This window comes from Neodiprion virginianus, chromosome 1 (genome assembly GCF_021901495.1).
Source record: "Neodiprion virginianus isolate iyNeoVirg1 chromosome 1, iyNeoVirg1.1, whole genome shotgun sequence".
Lineage (NCBI taxonomy): Eukaryota > Metazoa > Arthropoda > Insecta > Hymenoptera > Diprionidae > Neodiprion > Neodiprion virginianus.
In genome coordinates, this window is record NC_060877.1 from 39835032 (window position 1) to 39851251 (window position 16220).

The window sequence follows — 16220 nt, forward strand, 5'->3', positions numbered from 1 at the left end:
TTACTCGACGTTCTCAATGAAGCGCCTCTTTCGACTCCTGCAAAGGTCGGCGGCGGGTATACCTCCTACGTTTGCTTGGAAACTCAAACTAACCGACGCTGCTTGAAAAATACTCAAGTACAAAGTGTGCGCTGGTATTTGTAAATGGTAAATCGACATTTTTTCTCCCTTCGGCCGTCTACACCTCATCCTTGCAGTACTCTTTGCAGTCCGCACCTTAGCCAAATATTGTAACGTGTGAGCATACCTATACCTATGTATATGCATTATGCATATATGTGTATATGTATAATGTAGGTATAATGTGAGAACGTCGTCAGAGCGACGCGAGAGCCTCTCGAAACGAGGTTTGTTATACCTGTGCAGTATATGTACATATTTACGTTAAACGAATGCCCGATTTGGACAGGTAAACAACTTAGTTTGCCCGGAAGATCTTGAACTAGAACTGCATCCTGAGACGCGATATGTGTTAATTGTACAGGCTGGGGGTGTACAATAATACCTGAGCAGAAATCGTATCGTCATCACGAAACGAATGAAGGAAATAAAAGAATACGGCAGCAATGAGAGAGCTAAAAAATCTACCCAGCGGTATCTCAGACTTTTGTAAAACCAGTCCCGAACTCTTTTCCCCGACGACATATGTAAACTAGCCGATGAGTCTCGGGTAGGGGTAAGAGAGTTATTGCAATCATCGCTTATTCGCGATAGAACGAATATTCAGCGTGTATATATTTCGCAAATTTATTCCACCACACGTCCGAATAAATATCGCACGAAGGGATATATCAGTTATATATCTGCCGACGTTAATGAACGACTTACAAAGTACAAATCGGCAACCGATATTGGCGCCTCGTGGAAACCAGACTGCAGACTTTAAGAAACTAAGTTATATACCTATGTGGTTTTCCACGTGAAATCGGAAGAGGTTTTAAAGTCGAATTTTTCATTTATATCATTCTCTTTTTTTCCGATCGGCCTATCGGAAGAAGCATTCCTGATTTCCTCGTAATCTTAACTTCAAACAAATGTAACTCGAGAACGAAATAAGATATTGAGAAAATTCGGCACACATTTTTTCCATCTTACATCTATCACAGAATGCCGAAATAATTTGACGCAATTACATCTCCTTGAAATCACCAAATTATTGAAAGTTTAAGATGGTCAAGTTTTATTTTCATGCGAACAATACATATACTGGAAAGTGTTGATTTTTTTCGTAAATTTTTAAACCAATTATCATTACGGGCCGATCACTCGTTACATTTCTATTGAATTTAATTTTTAAAAAGGTTAATAATTCAAATTTTATTTAATTAAATTGAAATTTAAAAAGATGATACGTAACGTAAGGATGGATCGGTCCATGGTGATATTTTTCATCATCATGTCGAAGACTAAATTTCTTGGTGACTTTAATCAGATATAATTTCTTTCCACTTGTTATGAATTTACGATTCAGGGCAAATGAAACGTATTATTGAATTTTTAAACATTTCCTCTCGTTTCACCGTAATATCCACTTGAGATCTGAGAAACAAGAAACTTTTAGATATTTCGTAACTGAAGAACAGATTTTGAGCATAAATTTTTTGAAAAATCAAGAACGCTTCTTTCTATGGGGCAGGTTGAAGTAAAAAAAAAAAAAAAAAGAACGAAGCGACGCAAAAATTCAACTATAAAATCTTGTCTGATTTCACGTGGAAAACCGCAAAGGCCGTATGTAGGTATACGCCTTACGTGTTTAGTGACAACCGTTGACAGGCTGGTGCATGGCAGCCAAAGGAGAAAACTTGGAGAAAACGAGGTGACCCGAAGTAGTGTATTGACGTGCGGTAAGCTGCGGTACAAGATTCACGACGCTGCAGCATGTACGGCACATGCATCCCTGATAGAGGAACGGATAATACACGAAGTGTACGTACACGTATTATATGTTTGTACCCATACGTTATACGAGCAAACGAAGATAGAGCCAGGCAGGCTGTTAGTATGTGCGCGCATAATAATCTTGAAGAGAGATCCAGAACGCGAACGGCGGATGTCCGCGGCTTCTGGGACGTCCTACGCTCCTCGGGTAACACCGTCTCTTCGTAATCCCAGCGATAAATCAGCCGTATGTAAATTAAACGATTTCAATGTTAAACTGCTTTTACTGGTCCCATCTTCGATGACGCGTACCACACGCGTGTGTAAGTATACATGGGTATACGTTACATACACGTAGTCATAAACTCGAGACTGAGATGATATATTCATACATATCATCGCTCTACATACGTTCGTTATAGATGGCTGAGGTTGCGGGTAGGATGCACGCACGTGCGTATGCGGCTCTAAACCCCGATCCCAGCCTCGCACTTACATACCTCATTTTCTTTCGGCCCCGGAAATCATATGAATACAGAGAAAAGCGAGCTCAAATAAATAATTGAAGCAAATAACAATACTAAATTCTATAAAAAAAAAATAAGTATACGCAGACAATTCGGATACCTCCCTCTCTCATCGATCCATCAGTTCAACGCGATACAGCAGATCTGTAAGCGATCTGTAGTGTCCGGCACAATAGGACAAAGTAAGAAATCGGCAATCTTTTCGTTCACCGATAAACACCATTGATTATAAAATTACCAACCAGGTTTGCCCCTCTACATGGCGCAAAACATTACCCAAGGCTGCTGTCGAACTCAGAAAAATGATGCAACATATTATCGCTGTTGCACAATAAAACAATTGTAGCGTCACTTTCAACCATGTGCAAAATTGTATATTTTGAATATTGTTTTTTTTCTTTTTTTCTTTTTTTTTTTATTACTATACATGGACAAAAATTTTCCGTGATTTAATATATAATATATATATATACATATATACCTGTATATACATTCATTTTTTTGCATTAAATCTATAAAGCAAAAATAAAAAAAGAAAGAAAAAACTGAGATATAGACTCGGAGAAAATAATACATTGCATAAGGCGTTGATAATTATCATATTAATCAGTTAATCACTTATTTATAATAATATTACAAACAGTACAGTAATGCCTGGACTAATTCTAGATAGGCCACTATTGTAAAGCGAATGAAAACATCGTACGACATGTGAGTGTATCTTTTTTCATTTATACTCATATAAGCATCCACGCGCTCTCATAGAATTGATGATTGAAAAATTTGCGATTCAAGTAATCAGAGAATTGTTTCCTAACCAAGGACACAACGAATATTACAAATTATAAAATCTAACAAATTTCCATCCCAATATTAATTCATAAATTGATAAGCGTAGACGGCATAAGTAAATTATACAATAACGTCTTATCATGTATATCAGAATTACAGTAATGAAAAAAAGTCGTTCTATTTATAACAAGAGTAATGCATACAACAAGTTTATTTTTTTCTCTCTTTGTTTCTGCAATTCTACCAAACATTTTATTCAATCGGAATGTATTATTTCGAATATTTTTTTTTTATTATGGTCAACTAAAGTCTCGTTTCATTTTGGCAAAACAAAATGTGTACACGGACTTCGTTTTTCACTAGTGCGACTGACGCGATAAAGGAAATACGCATGCAATACATGTAGGAACTCTTCACTCGCCAACTACAACAGCAATTTACCCGTCATTCCATGTGTAAAAGGTCTGACTCTGCATGTCTTACGTTTGTGGACACTGAAATTATATTGGTAAGTACGGCGACATGTAACTTCTTTTTTCTACAGGTAATCAGCTGTTTCCTGATTAATATAGGGTGATCCCGAGTAATGTATATGTATTTATGTACACGTATCTGAGCATGTAAGATCTAAACTGTGATAGTAAAGAACGGATTTCAAATAGAATGATCAAAGAATAGAAAAGAGTAATTAGTTAAGCAAAAAATCAACCCTAAATATGCGCCAATCATTACAGCAAATATGTATGTGCATATCAAAATTGTCACTTATTATAGATAGAAAGACGTCTTGATTTTCGAACGATGATATTTTACGAATTAAGTCGTATTGAAATGTGGCCGATAAGCATTAATAACGGTACCTTCCAATTTTCCAACAATATACCAGCTACTGTTTTTTTTTTTTCTTTTTTTTTTATCACTGTTTCAAATATTTAGCCATCAGAATTTCATCAAATGTTATCATTCCTATTAATCACATTGTCTTCTTTGTCGACTGGTGGGGGTCCTGTGGGAAGTGTGGCACTTGGTCCTGCAGTTAGATAACCCGCAGACACCGGTACACCAGCTTCAATAAAATTGATGAAAAAAAGATAAAAAAGGTCGAACAATGAAAATGACACGATAACGTTACACCAATGTAATTGTGATTTCAGTTACCAGTCAAATAACCCGCAGTGGGTGTGTTGGATATAAACAAATCGTGCATCTGGTCTTTGTACTCTGCCCAAACAGAGGATTTGTCTAATATCGCTGTGATTTTTTCACCCAGCAACAGACTCCGTGTCATTGCTTTCAAGGCCTTCACTATTTGAGCCTTTGTCGTGCCAGGATTATCAATGGTGTCTAATCTACCCTCCAAAAGTGTCAAAAGGTACGGGACCATCTGTGCTTCTAATGCCTGCAAGCATGATGCAAAAATTTATCGCTTACAGATAGACAAAAGTCAAAACTAAGTTAGAAAATGTTATGATATCGCGATTATGAATAGCAATAGAGCACCTGCTTCACAAGCCTGTCCTCGTTCGTTGAGAATAATCTGTTTAATGCCTCGCAAGCTATGGCTATCATGTCTTTCCTCGATTGCATTGCATACTTTAGAGGACTTATACACTCTGTCTGACATATTGATGTTATACATATCTGAAATTGAAATTTATGTAGGTGCTATCTCGGTGTAGTGAAAATAAAATAAAAAATCATTGTATCAGCTTCTGAGCCCGTGAAGGCAGATAGTAAGAGCTCTCTGTTAGAATCAAACTGTTTTAGTTTGAAAACGTGATTAAAAACTTCCATTTCCTACCTCACTAGCGGCTAATTGGTGCAATATTAATATGGCAGCTTTGTAGACGGCCGGTTGACTATTGGGAACAGACATTTGTCGACATAACTTTGGTATATGGCCTAGAGATGGTACCTGATCAGCCAACGCTGGCTGAGCTTGCAACAAGCACACCAAAGCTTGCGCAGCTAACTCTAGCAAATCGGTCTAGCAAGAAAAAAATGGGTAGAGTTACAGAGCATTTTAGAGAACCAAGTTTCCAAAAAATCACTACACGTCAAAATGGAAACAAAATTTTGCATCAGAGCGTATGTAACTTCCACACCAAATTAATGGAAATCGTGGAAATAAATCGACAACCACTCACGTCAGTTTTTTCCTTTGACATTAGAATCAATGTCGTATCCATCAGCTCGCTCAAAAACTCTTTAGGTTTTCTGAGGGCCCATGTAGGACTGGCTATAAATAATCTGAGGTAAACTCCAGCTACCACAGGTTCATTACTTCCGATATCTATGTTAGTCTGCATTTCAGGCAACTTCAGATTTGTATTTGGATTCACTCTCTGGGCTGCATAGTGTCTGAAATATCAAGATTGGTCGTATTCTATCTTGAAATATATAGAGATACCGGATAGTGAGTTATAATTACTCTTCTTTCATCTCGGAAACAATTCTGGAAACTCTGTTCTTTGAGTCGTCATCCCAAATTAACTCTGGATTTTCATGTCTAGATTCGAACATATGTACACATTGCTTAGGCGCATCTCGGATTGCCTCGCTGAACAACCGTGGCAAGAATTTCGACAAATCGAGCTTTACTTTTGGCCCAGCTAACTTGTCGGAAGACATTTTAGCCAGTAAATCGGCAGCGGCTTCCCGTATTTGGGTATTGTTGGAGTTGCAAAATAAATCAAGAATGTACACAACAGCACCTGAAACAACACCACAAAGCCTGTAAGTTACCTTCAAATAAATTTAGCAACACCAAAACTAACGTCGGGGTACCTTTGGTCAAAGCATCTTTTACTATTTTCGTAGTACTCATCAAGGCGTACAATGTTTCCAAGGTCAGAAGCTGGCACTCGGTCAAACTGTGCAGGCACAAAAGTAAATGCACCACTACCTCATTAGCGGCAATATCGTTGACGCACTCTTGATTTTTAGTGACATTATTAATAACTTCCAGAGCTCCCTTCTGGATTGGCTTGAAGCTGTTGCAACTCAACAGTCCAAAAAGTAACTTGAAGTGACCAATGCACTGCATTTCTACACCGGGATTATTTTTTATCACATTTTTTAGAGCGTCAAGGGATATTACGATATGCCTCAATTTTTCCTGATCCTTCTTTAACAATGCAACACTTCCGACAGAAGCTAAATAAGCAGCAGACTTGGAGAGAAAGTCGAGGAGGTCTATTGTAAAACCCTTTGGATTCTGAAAATTTTCTAGATAAAGTTTTCCGAATCATCAATTATGTTACAGAGGCATTGGCATTTCCTGAACAAGCCGCTTACCTCAATTGGGAACGTTGGCTGTTCATTATAAATTTTAACAAAGATTTCCCCAATTATAAGTTCATTGCTATGCGCCGTATATTTAAACTCAGTGAAATCATGTTCAAAGTCTCCATTGCCACTCAGTCTTTCTTGCCGCTTTGATTCTAAGTACTCATTTAGTTCTGCCCTGGTACCGTTGTCCCATATCAAATACGGATTTGAGCAATTTGAATTGAGAATTTTCAGGATTTCTTCAGGTTTTTCCTTGCCAAGCTGACGGGCCAGATACAGGGTGAGGGTGCTTTCCAGCGCAGCCACGGTAACGGGATTAACTGGTGTTTCATTATCGCCAGTCATATAGCCACCCAGCCTAGCACATGCCCTCACCGCAAGCTTAGCCAAGTTGTTTGCAACTTCTTGCCGATTTTCATCCTGACTTCTTTTCACGCCACCTTCCTCCAACGTGTAATCATAGTTGAACATGAAGAGGAGCAAATGCCACAGTGCTCCCGACTGCAGCAACTGCATCTGGAGCACGCTATCGGTTGCTAAGGATGATACACACTCCGTTGCCACAGAGCAGAGTTTCGTTAAATGCTGAAACAAGTTATCCGGTCCGCAAGTTATTTGAAAGTACATTGAAGAAAAGAGCTTTGTTCATAATTCCGAGCAGATTATCATCGTAAATACGCCAGCCGTACCTTGAAATATAAGAGCCTGCAGAGATCCCTGACCAATTGAGGCAACTCGACCATCTTTTCTCTACACCCTCTGAACAACCCGGCAACAGCAAAGCATCTTGTGATATGTGTACAAACTTGAACAGCGACGTCATTGGGTTTACTTGAGTTATTTAAGACTGAAACGCATCTTGAATATGCTTCTAACATAACTTCCAGGCCACCTTCTCTCCTCAATTCTTCGGCATTTAAAGCAGAACAGTGAACGGTATGATAGGCAAGTTCGCTTGCTGCGGCCAGGAGAGGTGCAGACTTTGAGAACAATTGATCATCATTGGTCTCAAACTTTATTGTCTTAATCAGTTGTGGGTAACCCGCGTATTTGTATGGCTGAAGCTCATCAGCGTATCGATGGAACAAAATACTCTGCGTTCGAAGGATGAGAACAATGTTATCCGGGTTTGGACCATCCGCGGTCCAACAGCTACGGCTACACAGGAATTCGTATGCTTGATTAACAGCTTCGAATTTATCCTAGAAAATATTAAACGTCAAGACAAGTATGTTCGTAAGTTTTCAACAGATCTGTAATAGTCCACGCTCGCTCAAAGAACAAGTCATTGGCTTCTTACCCTGCCATCAGGATTTTTATCTGGATGATACATTTGTGCAAGTTTATAATAAGACTTTCGCACAGTAGCTTCATTGTGCTGTTTCCCACCGGCTAATCCCAAAACTCTGTAGGCATCGTCCACTGTCATAACCGGTGGCTTTTTTTCCACCTCCTTTTTCCATGCATCCAACACATCTTTCAGCAACCTTACCTGATAATAAATAATGCTTGATTGAATTGTAACGAAAGATACACCTTATTTATCAAGAACTCTCAGTTTAAAAAAATGTTATACCTATGTAAAACAAAATATACTTACAGGGTCAGGTATCGGCCACTGGGGAAATTTGTTTGTATCACAAAGATGCCTGAGGTAAAATATTTGACAGAACAGTTCATTCTCAAGCTGAGGATATCTTATAGCTGGTATAGGGATGTATTGGTAGCGAGCCAGTGTGTGGCTTCGTAGCCTAGGCGAGAAGTCTGCTATATGTGCAGCCACTTTTTCTATTAACATCCTGCGCATTTCAGCATTCCAGATGGCTTCTGGTGTGTCAAAGTCACCCAAAAATATCTGTGCAAACTTTTCTGCTCCGTGATTCTCAAGGTAGCTAACCATAGCATCTGGCAAAAGCTGGCCCAATATACTCCTCTGCATTATGTCAGATGCTGTGTTCTGAGTTGACAAAATGTAAACAAACACATCAATGTACAGATGATCTAAAAATGGTAAGACAATTTAAGCTGCACTTACTTCATCACCCCTAAACGCCTGTTTGGTGTGCGTCAGCTGCAAAAATCTTGCAACCGGTAGAACGTTGGACCCAGTATACATCAATATGAAGAAAAAGATTCCCGTTAGATAGATTTTTGACACGTCTGGATTATCCTTCATCACTTCGCAAAGCAATGTCGATACTCTCTCTACTAAGACTGGATCGAAAGTCAAGAGTAACTGAACTACATGTGGCATACACTGAGGATCGGAAAGTAGCCTTTTAACGCGAGGCAGTGGCCGAATTATAGCATCATCAGCATCTCGACTTGGAAAGTATTCGCACATTTTGATGAGAATGTTCAAAACTAGGGTTGCCAATTCGCTTTCATTTATTACTGGACTGCCTTTGGCAACTAAAGTCCACTTCAACTGAGGAACTTGCATCACCATTCGCCAACCATCTAACCCCTGTGCCCAGACCTTAGTTTTGTTGTTAATTTTACCAGCTGCATATAATTTCTTCAATTCAGTGATGCAAATTGGACCTTTTCGCTGGTCTCCGTCATTGTAGTACCATTCTTTCTCCATGACCCTTTCTTGATCTGGTCCTGCCTCTATGACATTCGTCTGAGTCGGAACAACAGCACGCGACGTGTGCAAGTGAGCCAATGTCAAGAGATCGACCAGAGTTCTAACGCCATTTTGGTCCATAATATCTTTAACATTTCTCCGATGTAGTATCAGCTTATTTATAAACATAACTAAACGATCACGCTCCATCCTATCTGAACACCGTTCAAGCATACCAACTATGTACTTAGTGTCGGAAAAAGGGCCAATGTCTTCAAAATATCGACCGTACACGATAGTCATTGCTTGCAGGCAAAGGCACTTCATTTCAATTTTTGTAGTCAACAGAAATCTATGATACAAGTCGTTGAAAAATTCATACCTAGAATGAAATAGGGCGTTAATCTCATATTTCTTTTAATGTACCGAAACTAGATACATTTTGAACAATGAATATCACATCGACTTACGACTTCCTTATAGGGCTATCAGGACTGTCTTCCTTCTCTAATAGCAGTCGGAGATAATAATCACCAATTTTCACTTCGTCGGACAAAGAATGATACTGTACTTCGAATTCTCTGTGATTCCAGGCTATCAAAGTGCCACCCGACAAATCCTTGTCAGAGCTAAAAGCTCTTATTTCGTTTTCCAAAGCGGTTCTCAACTCCTCTCGTGTTTTGTGGTTCCAGATTAAATTCGGCAGCGCATGATCTTGATTAAATTTGTAATAAAATAGCTTCCAATTTGCTTCGGACTTAATCCGTTCTCTACGCTTTCGCAGCACAATTGGTCGTTCTTTAATTTTTTCACGCCGCTCGATACCCACTCTAGCACCCCAGTGTTGAAGGGCGTTTTCCACATGCCTTTCAAGTACTCGCATTTGACGCTCAATGGCTATCCATTGTGGACTTTTTCTGTTTTTCGAGGCATGATCGATCGCAATTTTTAAATTATCACGATTATTCAATCGTTCTTCTTCCAGAAAAGAATCCGGCACTTTCTCCTCTGAATCCAGATAATTCAGCAAACCAACTGGCTGTAATTACAAATTCAAAATAAGTCACTCAAAAATTTAAACAGTGTCAGTGACGGCAGTACGCAAGCAGATAACTATTGTCAAGCATGTACCATTATTCTCTTTAGTAACCCCATCGCAGTAGGGTGTCCGGTGACCCACAAGCCCACCAAATGTCGGCACAATTGTCGATGTGTCAAAAGTCTGCCATCACTGCCCAGAGTGAATAAGCTATTCAACAGATGTCTCGGCAAAGCACCCTCGGCTAGTGCCAATTCTTGCATTTTTGCTGCAATTTCTGGTGCTCCTTCCTCAATTATAGCCCGCATCACAAGCCCTGCTCCTTTGACAACTGCTAACGAAGGATGTTGAAACAGTCGAAACAACGATCTACCCCTAGCAGCGACCATTTCCAGTAAATTATCAAAGTGTTTGCCATCTGTTGTTTCGCTGTATGGTACACAGAGCGCGAATGTTAGGAAATCCAACATGGCAGAAACCACAAGAGCTCCTGTGCCATGATTCTAAAATATTTATAAATAATGGAAAATCACATAAAATGAGAATTTTATCCCCAGTGTTTTTCATCCAATCAATTAATTTCATTTTGAAGAAATATAGTTTATTACCACTCTACACTGGACTTCATAAATTAAGACTGTGAAACTAATTGTGGTTGATTTGGGAATGCAAAAATGACTTAGGGTTTGATGAGTGACTCAAAATGTTCCGAATGACAACAGAAAACATGTACGTCGTAATTCTTTTGTCAAATACTCACAACGTGGCTGATCCACATATCTAGAAGACTGTCAAGGAACTTGGTACTACTGAGTAGACTGCTTTTGTTCAATTGTTCTTGTCTTAAGTCACAGTCTTCGTGCATGGGCTGCATGAGAGCACAAATACAATCCATTGCTGCTTGCGTCACTCCACAATCTTGTCGCTTCAATGCTTTGACAACCTTATTCCCAATGGCTTCTCTAAAGCCTGGCAACGTTGTGAACGCTGTGAAACCAACTTTGCTTGCAACTAGCCTTCTTAGGGCATGAAACTGCGCCTCGACTTCGCTATTAGTTTCCAGTTCCTTGCTCACTAAAGCATTCAGGGCGCCGAGAATTACCTTGTCTTTGTTCTCGGTAAATAGGCCCTGTAAATAGTCATTTGTAACCCTGTGGACTTGAAGTTGTAACGTAGTTACAGTCCAATCAAGCGGTTTATTATCCTGAACAAGAAATATCACAGGTTGGTTCTAAACAAGGTATCTCCTCAAAGAGCAAGTTATCGAACCAATCGAGTGAACGACACAATTACAAAGCATGCTCGACGGGTAACACAACAATTTGTCATTCGTCAGTTACTGACATTATTACAGGAAATTTGAGGTGAAAGACCATGTCTCCACTTTGTAAATACAAAAACAAGTAACACTTATTGAAGATTACTCACATCTTGGGAGGTGGAATAGTGTAGCCCGTTGTATGGAGCATTTGCATTGAATCTTTCCAACATCTCGGAGAATGATTTATTCCCGGGTGGTTGTTGCAAAAATTTTACATGAGAAGTCTCGACTTCTTCATCGACAGGCAGGTTCAATGGACCGAGTCTCTTGCCACGAGATATAGGATACATTTTAACATGAACATCTCTGTTCCCAGATGCCCTAACACCATCTAGTAAAGAAGCGAGTAAAGAATCCCTGTCAGTGGTTGTGTAACTCCGCATTTGACCATTCAGGTACTGTATCGTGAACAATTGCGGATTTGAATTATCTCGAACCAGAGTAAAAATATCAGACAATGGTCTGAGGGTGCAAATGCTATACGTCTGAGGGTCTCTTTCAACAAGGCAAGTATCTGAAAGGCATAATGTTCTTCGTTGAGGATCCGGGTGCCTGGATGACAGCTTGTGAACAGTGAACTCTGATACACTGGTTATGTGCTCATCGCCACTGAACTTTCCCAGTCTTTGAGTGAGAAAATCGTCGAGGATTATTTGTTCTTTCAATACTTTTATATTGATTCCCAAGTTATTTAGTGCCGATTCCAGCATTTTTTTCTTTATCTCTTCAATTTGATGCGAGGCAAATAGGTGCAGGCGTCCAAAGCCCCCACATACTATCACAAAGCCACCTGGGTAGTCTTTCATTGTAGCAAGGCCTTCAAAATCCTTGTAACAATAGCTAGCCAATAACATGTTTGTGGCAGGATCCAACTGGTCAAGACTAAATGGTGTCACCTCAAGGACCACGGGCAATCTCGTATCCGACCAATGATGCTTATAAGCTTGGTATCTCTGAGAAAAAAAATGTATAATCTTGAACCCACAATTGTTGAAATAATCAAAACACTGGAGAACTTGTGTAAGGCAAAATGATTAATGGTGAACAGGGCTGAAGCTAGTAGCCAGAATTAGCAGCCAAACGTTCTAATCTTGATTCGAATAAGGTAGTGAACTCCGAAAATGAAATTTTTTTAAAATACGAGGAACACCCGATACTTTTATACAATTACGAGTATAAAGCTGAAATGCTTTTCACTGTTTGCAAAAATGTTAACACTTTTGGCTGCCAACTTCAGCTTCATTAATGGTAAGATAACAGCATTTTTGACAGCAAATTTGAATTTATGAACAATAATCAACTAGAGTATTGACGAAATTCTCTCGCACCATTCACTCATGCCTAAAATTGTGTTTTAGTAAATATGGAGCTTTGATCCATGTAGCCTGCAGTATTAAATGACCATATAGTTGATAACGCGATATACAGGGCGTCCAAATGTAAATCACACATTAGAATATTGCTATTGGAAACTGTTTGAAACAGTAATTGTGTGGTTACTAGGGGGACACAATCTGCTGATATCAGTTCTGTCGTATCACTGCTTCCGAGATACTGACCCAAACTAGATTTTCTTAAATGGCTACCGATTTTTTTACCAATACAAAAAAATTTACCCTACATTAAGACAAATTCGAAGATAGGTGGTAAAAGTGCCCAGTGATCGCGCTTCGCAAATTATCGCTATGGAAAATAAAAAATCCATAGCCTTCTGCTTGGATATTGCATCTTTTGTTCAGATATTGTAATGCGTGATTTACGCTGGGACACCCTGTATACTTCTATCGTACCTGTCGCATTGTATTTTAAAGCATAAAACTGCAGCATTAGTAGAAAGTAACTTTAATTACATAATCGTAATGGGAAACCCACCAAAATCTCCTTTGGTTTTTCTGCAAATTGATTTCTGAATTTCAAAGCCTCAGTCAAAAGTTGTAACCTGTACTCAGAGCTGAATCTCATAGTATCTACTTTTCGTTCCTTGCGCATCGTGATACTAAACTCATACAGGCCAGTCTGACTTTTATTTGTCGGCTGTAGGCTGATAAAATCTGAATATGCCCACTTATTAGTAACCTCGAGATTGCCGGGATTATATGTTGTAATGCCCATGGATCCGATAGAGAAAACACGTTTGTACCTAAAACATTAAGAGGAACTTTATATATGACAGATTTTGTTTTCGTCGATAGTGACTGCAATGTTCTTCTCAAGTGGTTATAAAGCCCTGAAGATGTTTTTATTCACCTTCACACGATGTCATTTTCAGAGTCCTTTGTAATGGACCACAGTCAGATATCCAGTTACGGATACACTCACTGATAAGCATATTCATTTGTGTAAGTAAACACAAGTGTTTATCTTTAGAGTAAAAATGTATGTGCAAGTTTTACTAATACAGAAATCATCCACAGGTAAAAAACAAATACAGGAAGGCAGAAGCATAGTACGAGCCATTGCAGGGGATAAGAAAAACATCTGATAAAAGTGTATTGACCAGCGAACAAAAAAAAAAAAAAGGAAAAAATACGAAACTGCTTACTTTCCCTTCCACGAGTGTTTAGTGACAAGAAAACAAGCCACATCTTGATTATCCTTTATCGGCATCATTGTCTCATTTCCTGTAAATATTTCGTTAACTTATTTAAAAACAATCATTATTATAGAATGTGAATACTGTGAATAATTATAATAAACTTATGGGAACTGTCAAACGTATCGCATAACAACGTGTTCTTTGATAATAAACCCACTACGGAATAAACAATAAGTTTTATCTAAATCAACTTACATTTACGAGTGGGACTCTGTAGAAACAAATATAATTCAAACAGTATTTACTACTAATTCATGACATAAATGTCATTTTCGATAACTTTTCCAACCTATAAGTGCCGCCATGATACCTTGGCCTAGGGGGTGTCACGCTAATGGAAATGGGCACTCAGAGACCCCCTTTAGGGTGTATTCCGAAATATACTCGCAGTACTGCAAGTACTGGCAACCGCGTTCCGAAATCGCGCGACAGCTTACTGCACGGTCTTTACATACAGGTCTGGTAACTAGTAGGGTGGGGAATGACTCAGATAATGAGGCAAAACCGTGGTTCTCGTCTTCGCCGTCTGCAGCGCTGCCCCCTCGGGGTGAGCCAGTTTTTTCGGAATCAACAATCCTGAATAACACTCAAAAATGAAGAAAGATGCGAATAAAAAATGATTGAGATGTTTACTAGCATTCCATGGCGGGCGTGATAATTGTTTTATTTTAACGAAATCCTCAAATGTTTAAGTCAATAAAATCCATAAACATCAAGCGAGGGCTCACAACTTTTGAGACAGTTTGAGATCTTGTGGAGATGATCCACCGTTTACACACTTTACACTGAGTTATGAACTGTCAAAAACTTCGATGAGCAGGTTATCTTATCGGTATATATCTATATCTATCATACCCCGGGCCACTAGCGCCCCTAGCGGATAGATAAGAAACAAGACCGTGTGCCTCACTAACGCCGACACCCCCTACCACTCAAAAGTGCTGAAGTTACCAAACCTGTTGTAAGACCGTGGCTTACTGCCGCCAGTCAGTGACGTCATGAAGTTTGTGACATTGTTGACTGTGACTACTACGATCTGGGACGTGTGGCAACTCGGAGTAAAAACGGAACGCAGTTCGCAGTTGACTGCGTGACGTCATGGTTTCGGAATACAGCCTAACACCCGTATTCATAGTCCCTCCTTATCTCAAGGATGAAGGACGCCTCGATGAAGGCTTCCTTGAATCTCAGAGGCGTCCTCGTTTCATAGTCACAACTTGGCTCTCCCTTCCAGAAGGAAGACATATTTAGGGATACGTGATTGCTTATGGTGGTAAAACTGCTGATCGAAGCGCCACTCGGCTATATTTAAATCTAACTTGAACCGCTTAGCTCTCATTGTCAAGTTGCGTCGGTTGACGAGAGTGTATAACCTCAAAGTAGTTAACCTGTAGACTGGCGTAGATCCGCGTCATACGAGTCATAAGTGCATAGACGCCAAGCGCAAGCGCAAACGTTGGCTACATGAAACGAAACAGCAAATCGCAGTGCCGAAGGTTTCCTCAAGGAAGCTCGAGACCAGGGGGCTTATTACGGTTCTCGAGCGAGTTTACTCACTTCTCACATTTTCATCTCACGTGAGTTTGGTCACTCTATTACGGATCTCTCGAGTGAAAATGTGAAGTAACTAGGCACGTCCGGTATAGGGATCTCACATTTTCACGAAAGTTGACGCCATTTTGTCAGATAACCTATAAAAGTTGTTGTGAACGTGAGAAAGAATTGTTGAAGAAAATGAACGTGACAGAAGTACAATATATAAAATATATAATAAATAACATAAATATATACAAGTTATATTGAATGGGTATGAGGCATCGCGTAGTGTTCGTCGTATTTTGAGCATTTGATTTTCCTGATTTTGCATAATCACGATCACTAAATTATTCATTGTACAAGTTCCCACGTATCAATAACTTTTACTCTTTAACCAACAAATATGGAGTAATCTTCGTTCTTTGATGAAATTGATGGAACTGTCAGGCAAATCCAAGCAAATTACGCTCACGAGCATACGCAAAACGATTCTCGATACCGAATTTCGTGTTGAATTTATTCACGCGGATAATCTCGTTTTTTCACCTCCAGAGATTCACCGTAATAGGGTGAGCCACTCACTTTCGTCATTTTCACTCGATTCGAGAACCGTAATAAGCCACCTGCCTTGAAAGAAGGAGGCCAATAAGGCTCCTTATTCTATCGAGGAA

At 39.4% G+C, this 16220-nt stretch overlaps 1 protein-coding gene across 3 annotated transcripts; it reads right to left on the reverse strand.

Moving 5' to 3' along the window:
* Positions 1-2837: 2837 nt before the first annotated feature.
* LOC124299292 (dnaJ homolog subfamily C member 13) lies at positions 2838-14387 on the reverse strand. Of its 3 annotated transcripts, none has more exons than XM_046752421.1 (19): positions 14209-14387; positions 13960-14038; positions 13290-13557; positions 11525-12370; positions 10857-11300; positions 10189-10599; positions 9528-10096; positions 8524-9439; positions 8089-8445; positions 7789-7980; positions 7178-7690; positions 6495-7073; positions 5985-6414; positions 5629-5911; positions 5345-5558; positions 4999-5184; positions 4698-4838; positions 4356-4596; positions 2838-4263 (listed from the first exon to the last, which is right to left on the reverse strand). In XM_046752421.1, the coding sequence occupies exons 2-19, from the start codon at positions 14025-14027 to the stop codon at positions 4148-4150; spliced, it is 6774 nt and encodes a 2257-aa protein (XP_046608377.1). In that variant the 5' UTR covers positions 14028-14038; positions 14209-14387; the 3' UTR covers positions 2838-4147. The 3 variants fall into 3 exon arrangements, with proteins under 3 accessions (XP_046608377.1, XP_046608386.1, XP_046608394.1); XM_046752430.1 differs by having other exon boundaries at positions 10857-11225; positions 14209-14386; XM_046752438.1 differs by lacking the exon at positions 14209-14387 and adding an exon at positions 13665-13735 and having other exon boundaries at positions 13960-13976.
* Positions 14388-16220: the final 1833 nt, after the last annotated feature.

Coding starts and splice junctions, on each gene's coding strand:
- LOC124299292 (XM_046752421.1), bottom strand. CDS start 14,027: ATGATGCCGATAAAGGATAATCAAGATGTGGCTTGTTTTCTTGTCACT. Junction 12,371..13,289: donor AAAAACCAAAGGAGATTTTG/GTGGGTTTCCCA, acceptor TTTTTTTCTCAG/AGATACCAAGCTTATAAGCA. Junction 11,301..11,524: donor ACTATTCCACCTCCCAAGAT/GTGAGTAATCTT, acceptor TTTCTTGTTCAG/GATAATAAACCGCTTGATTG.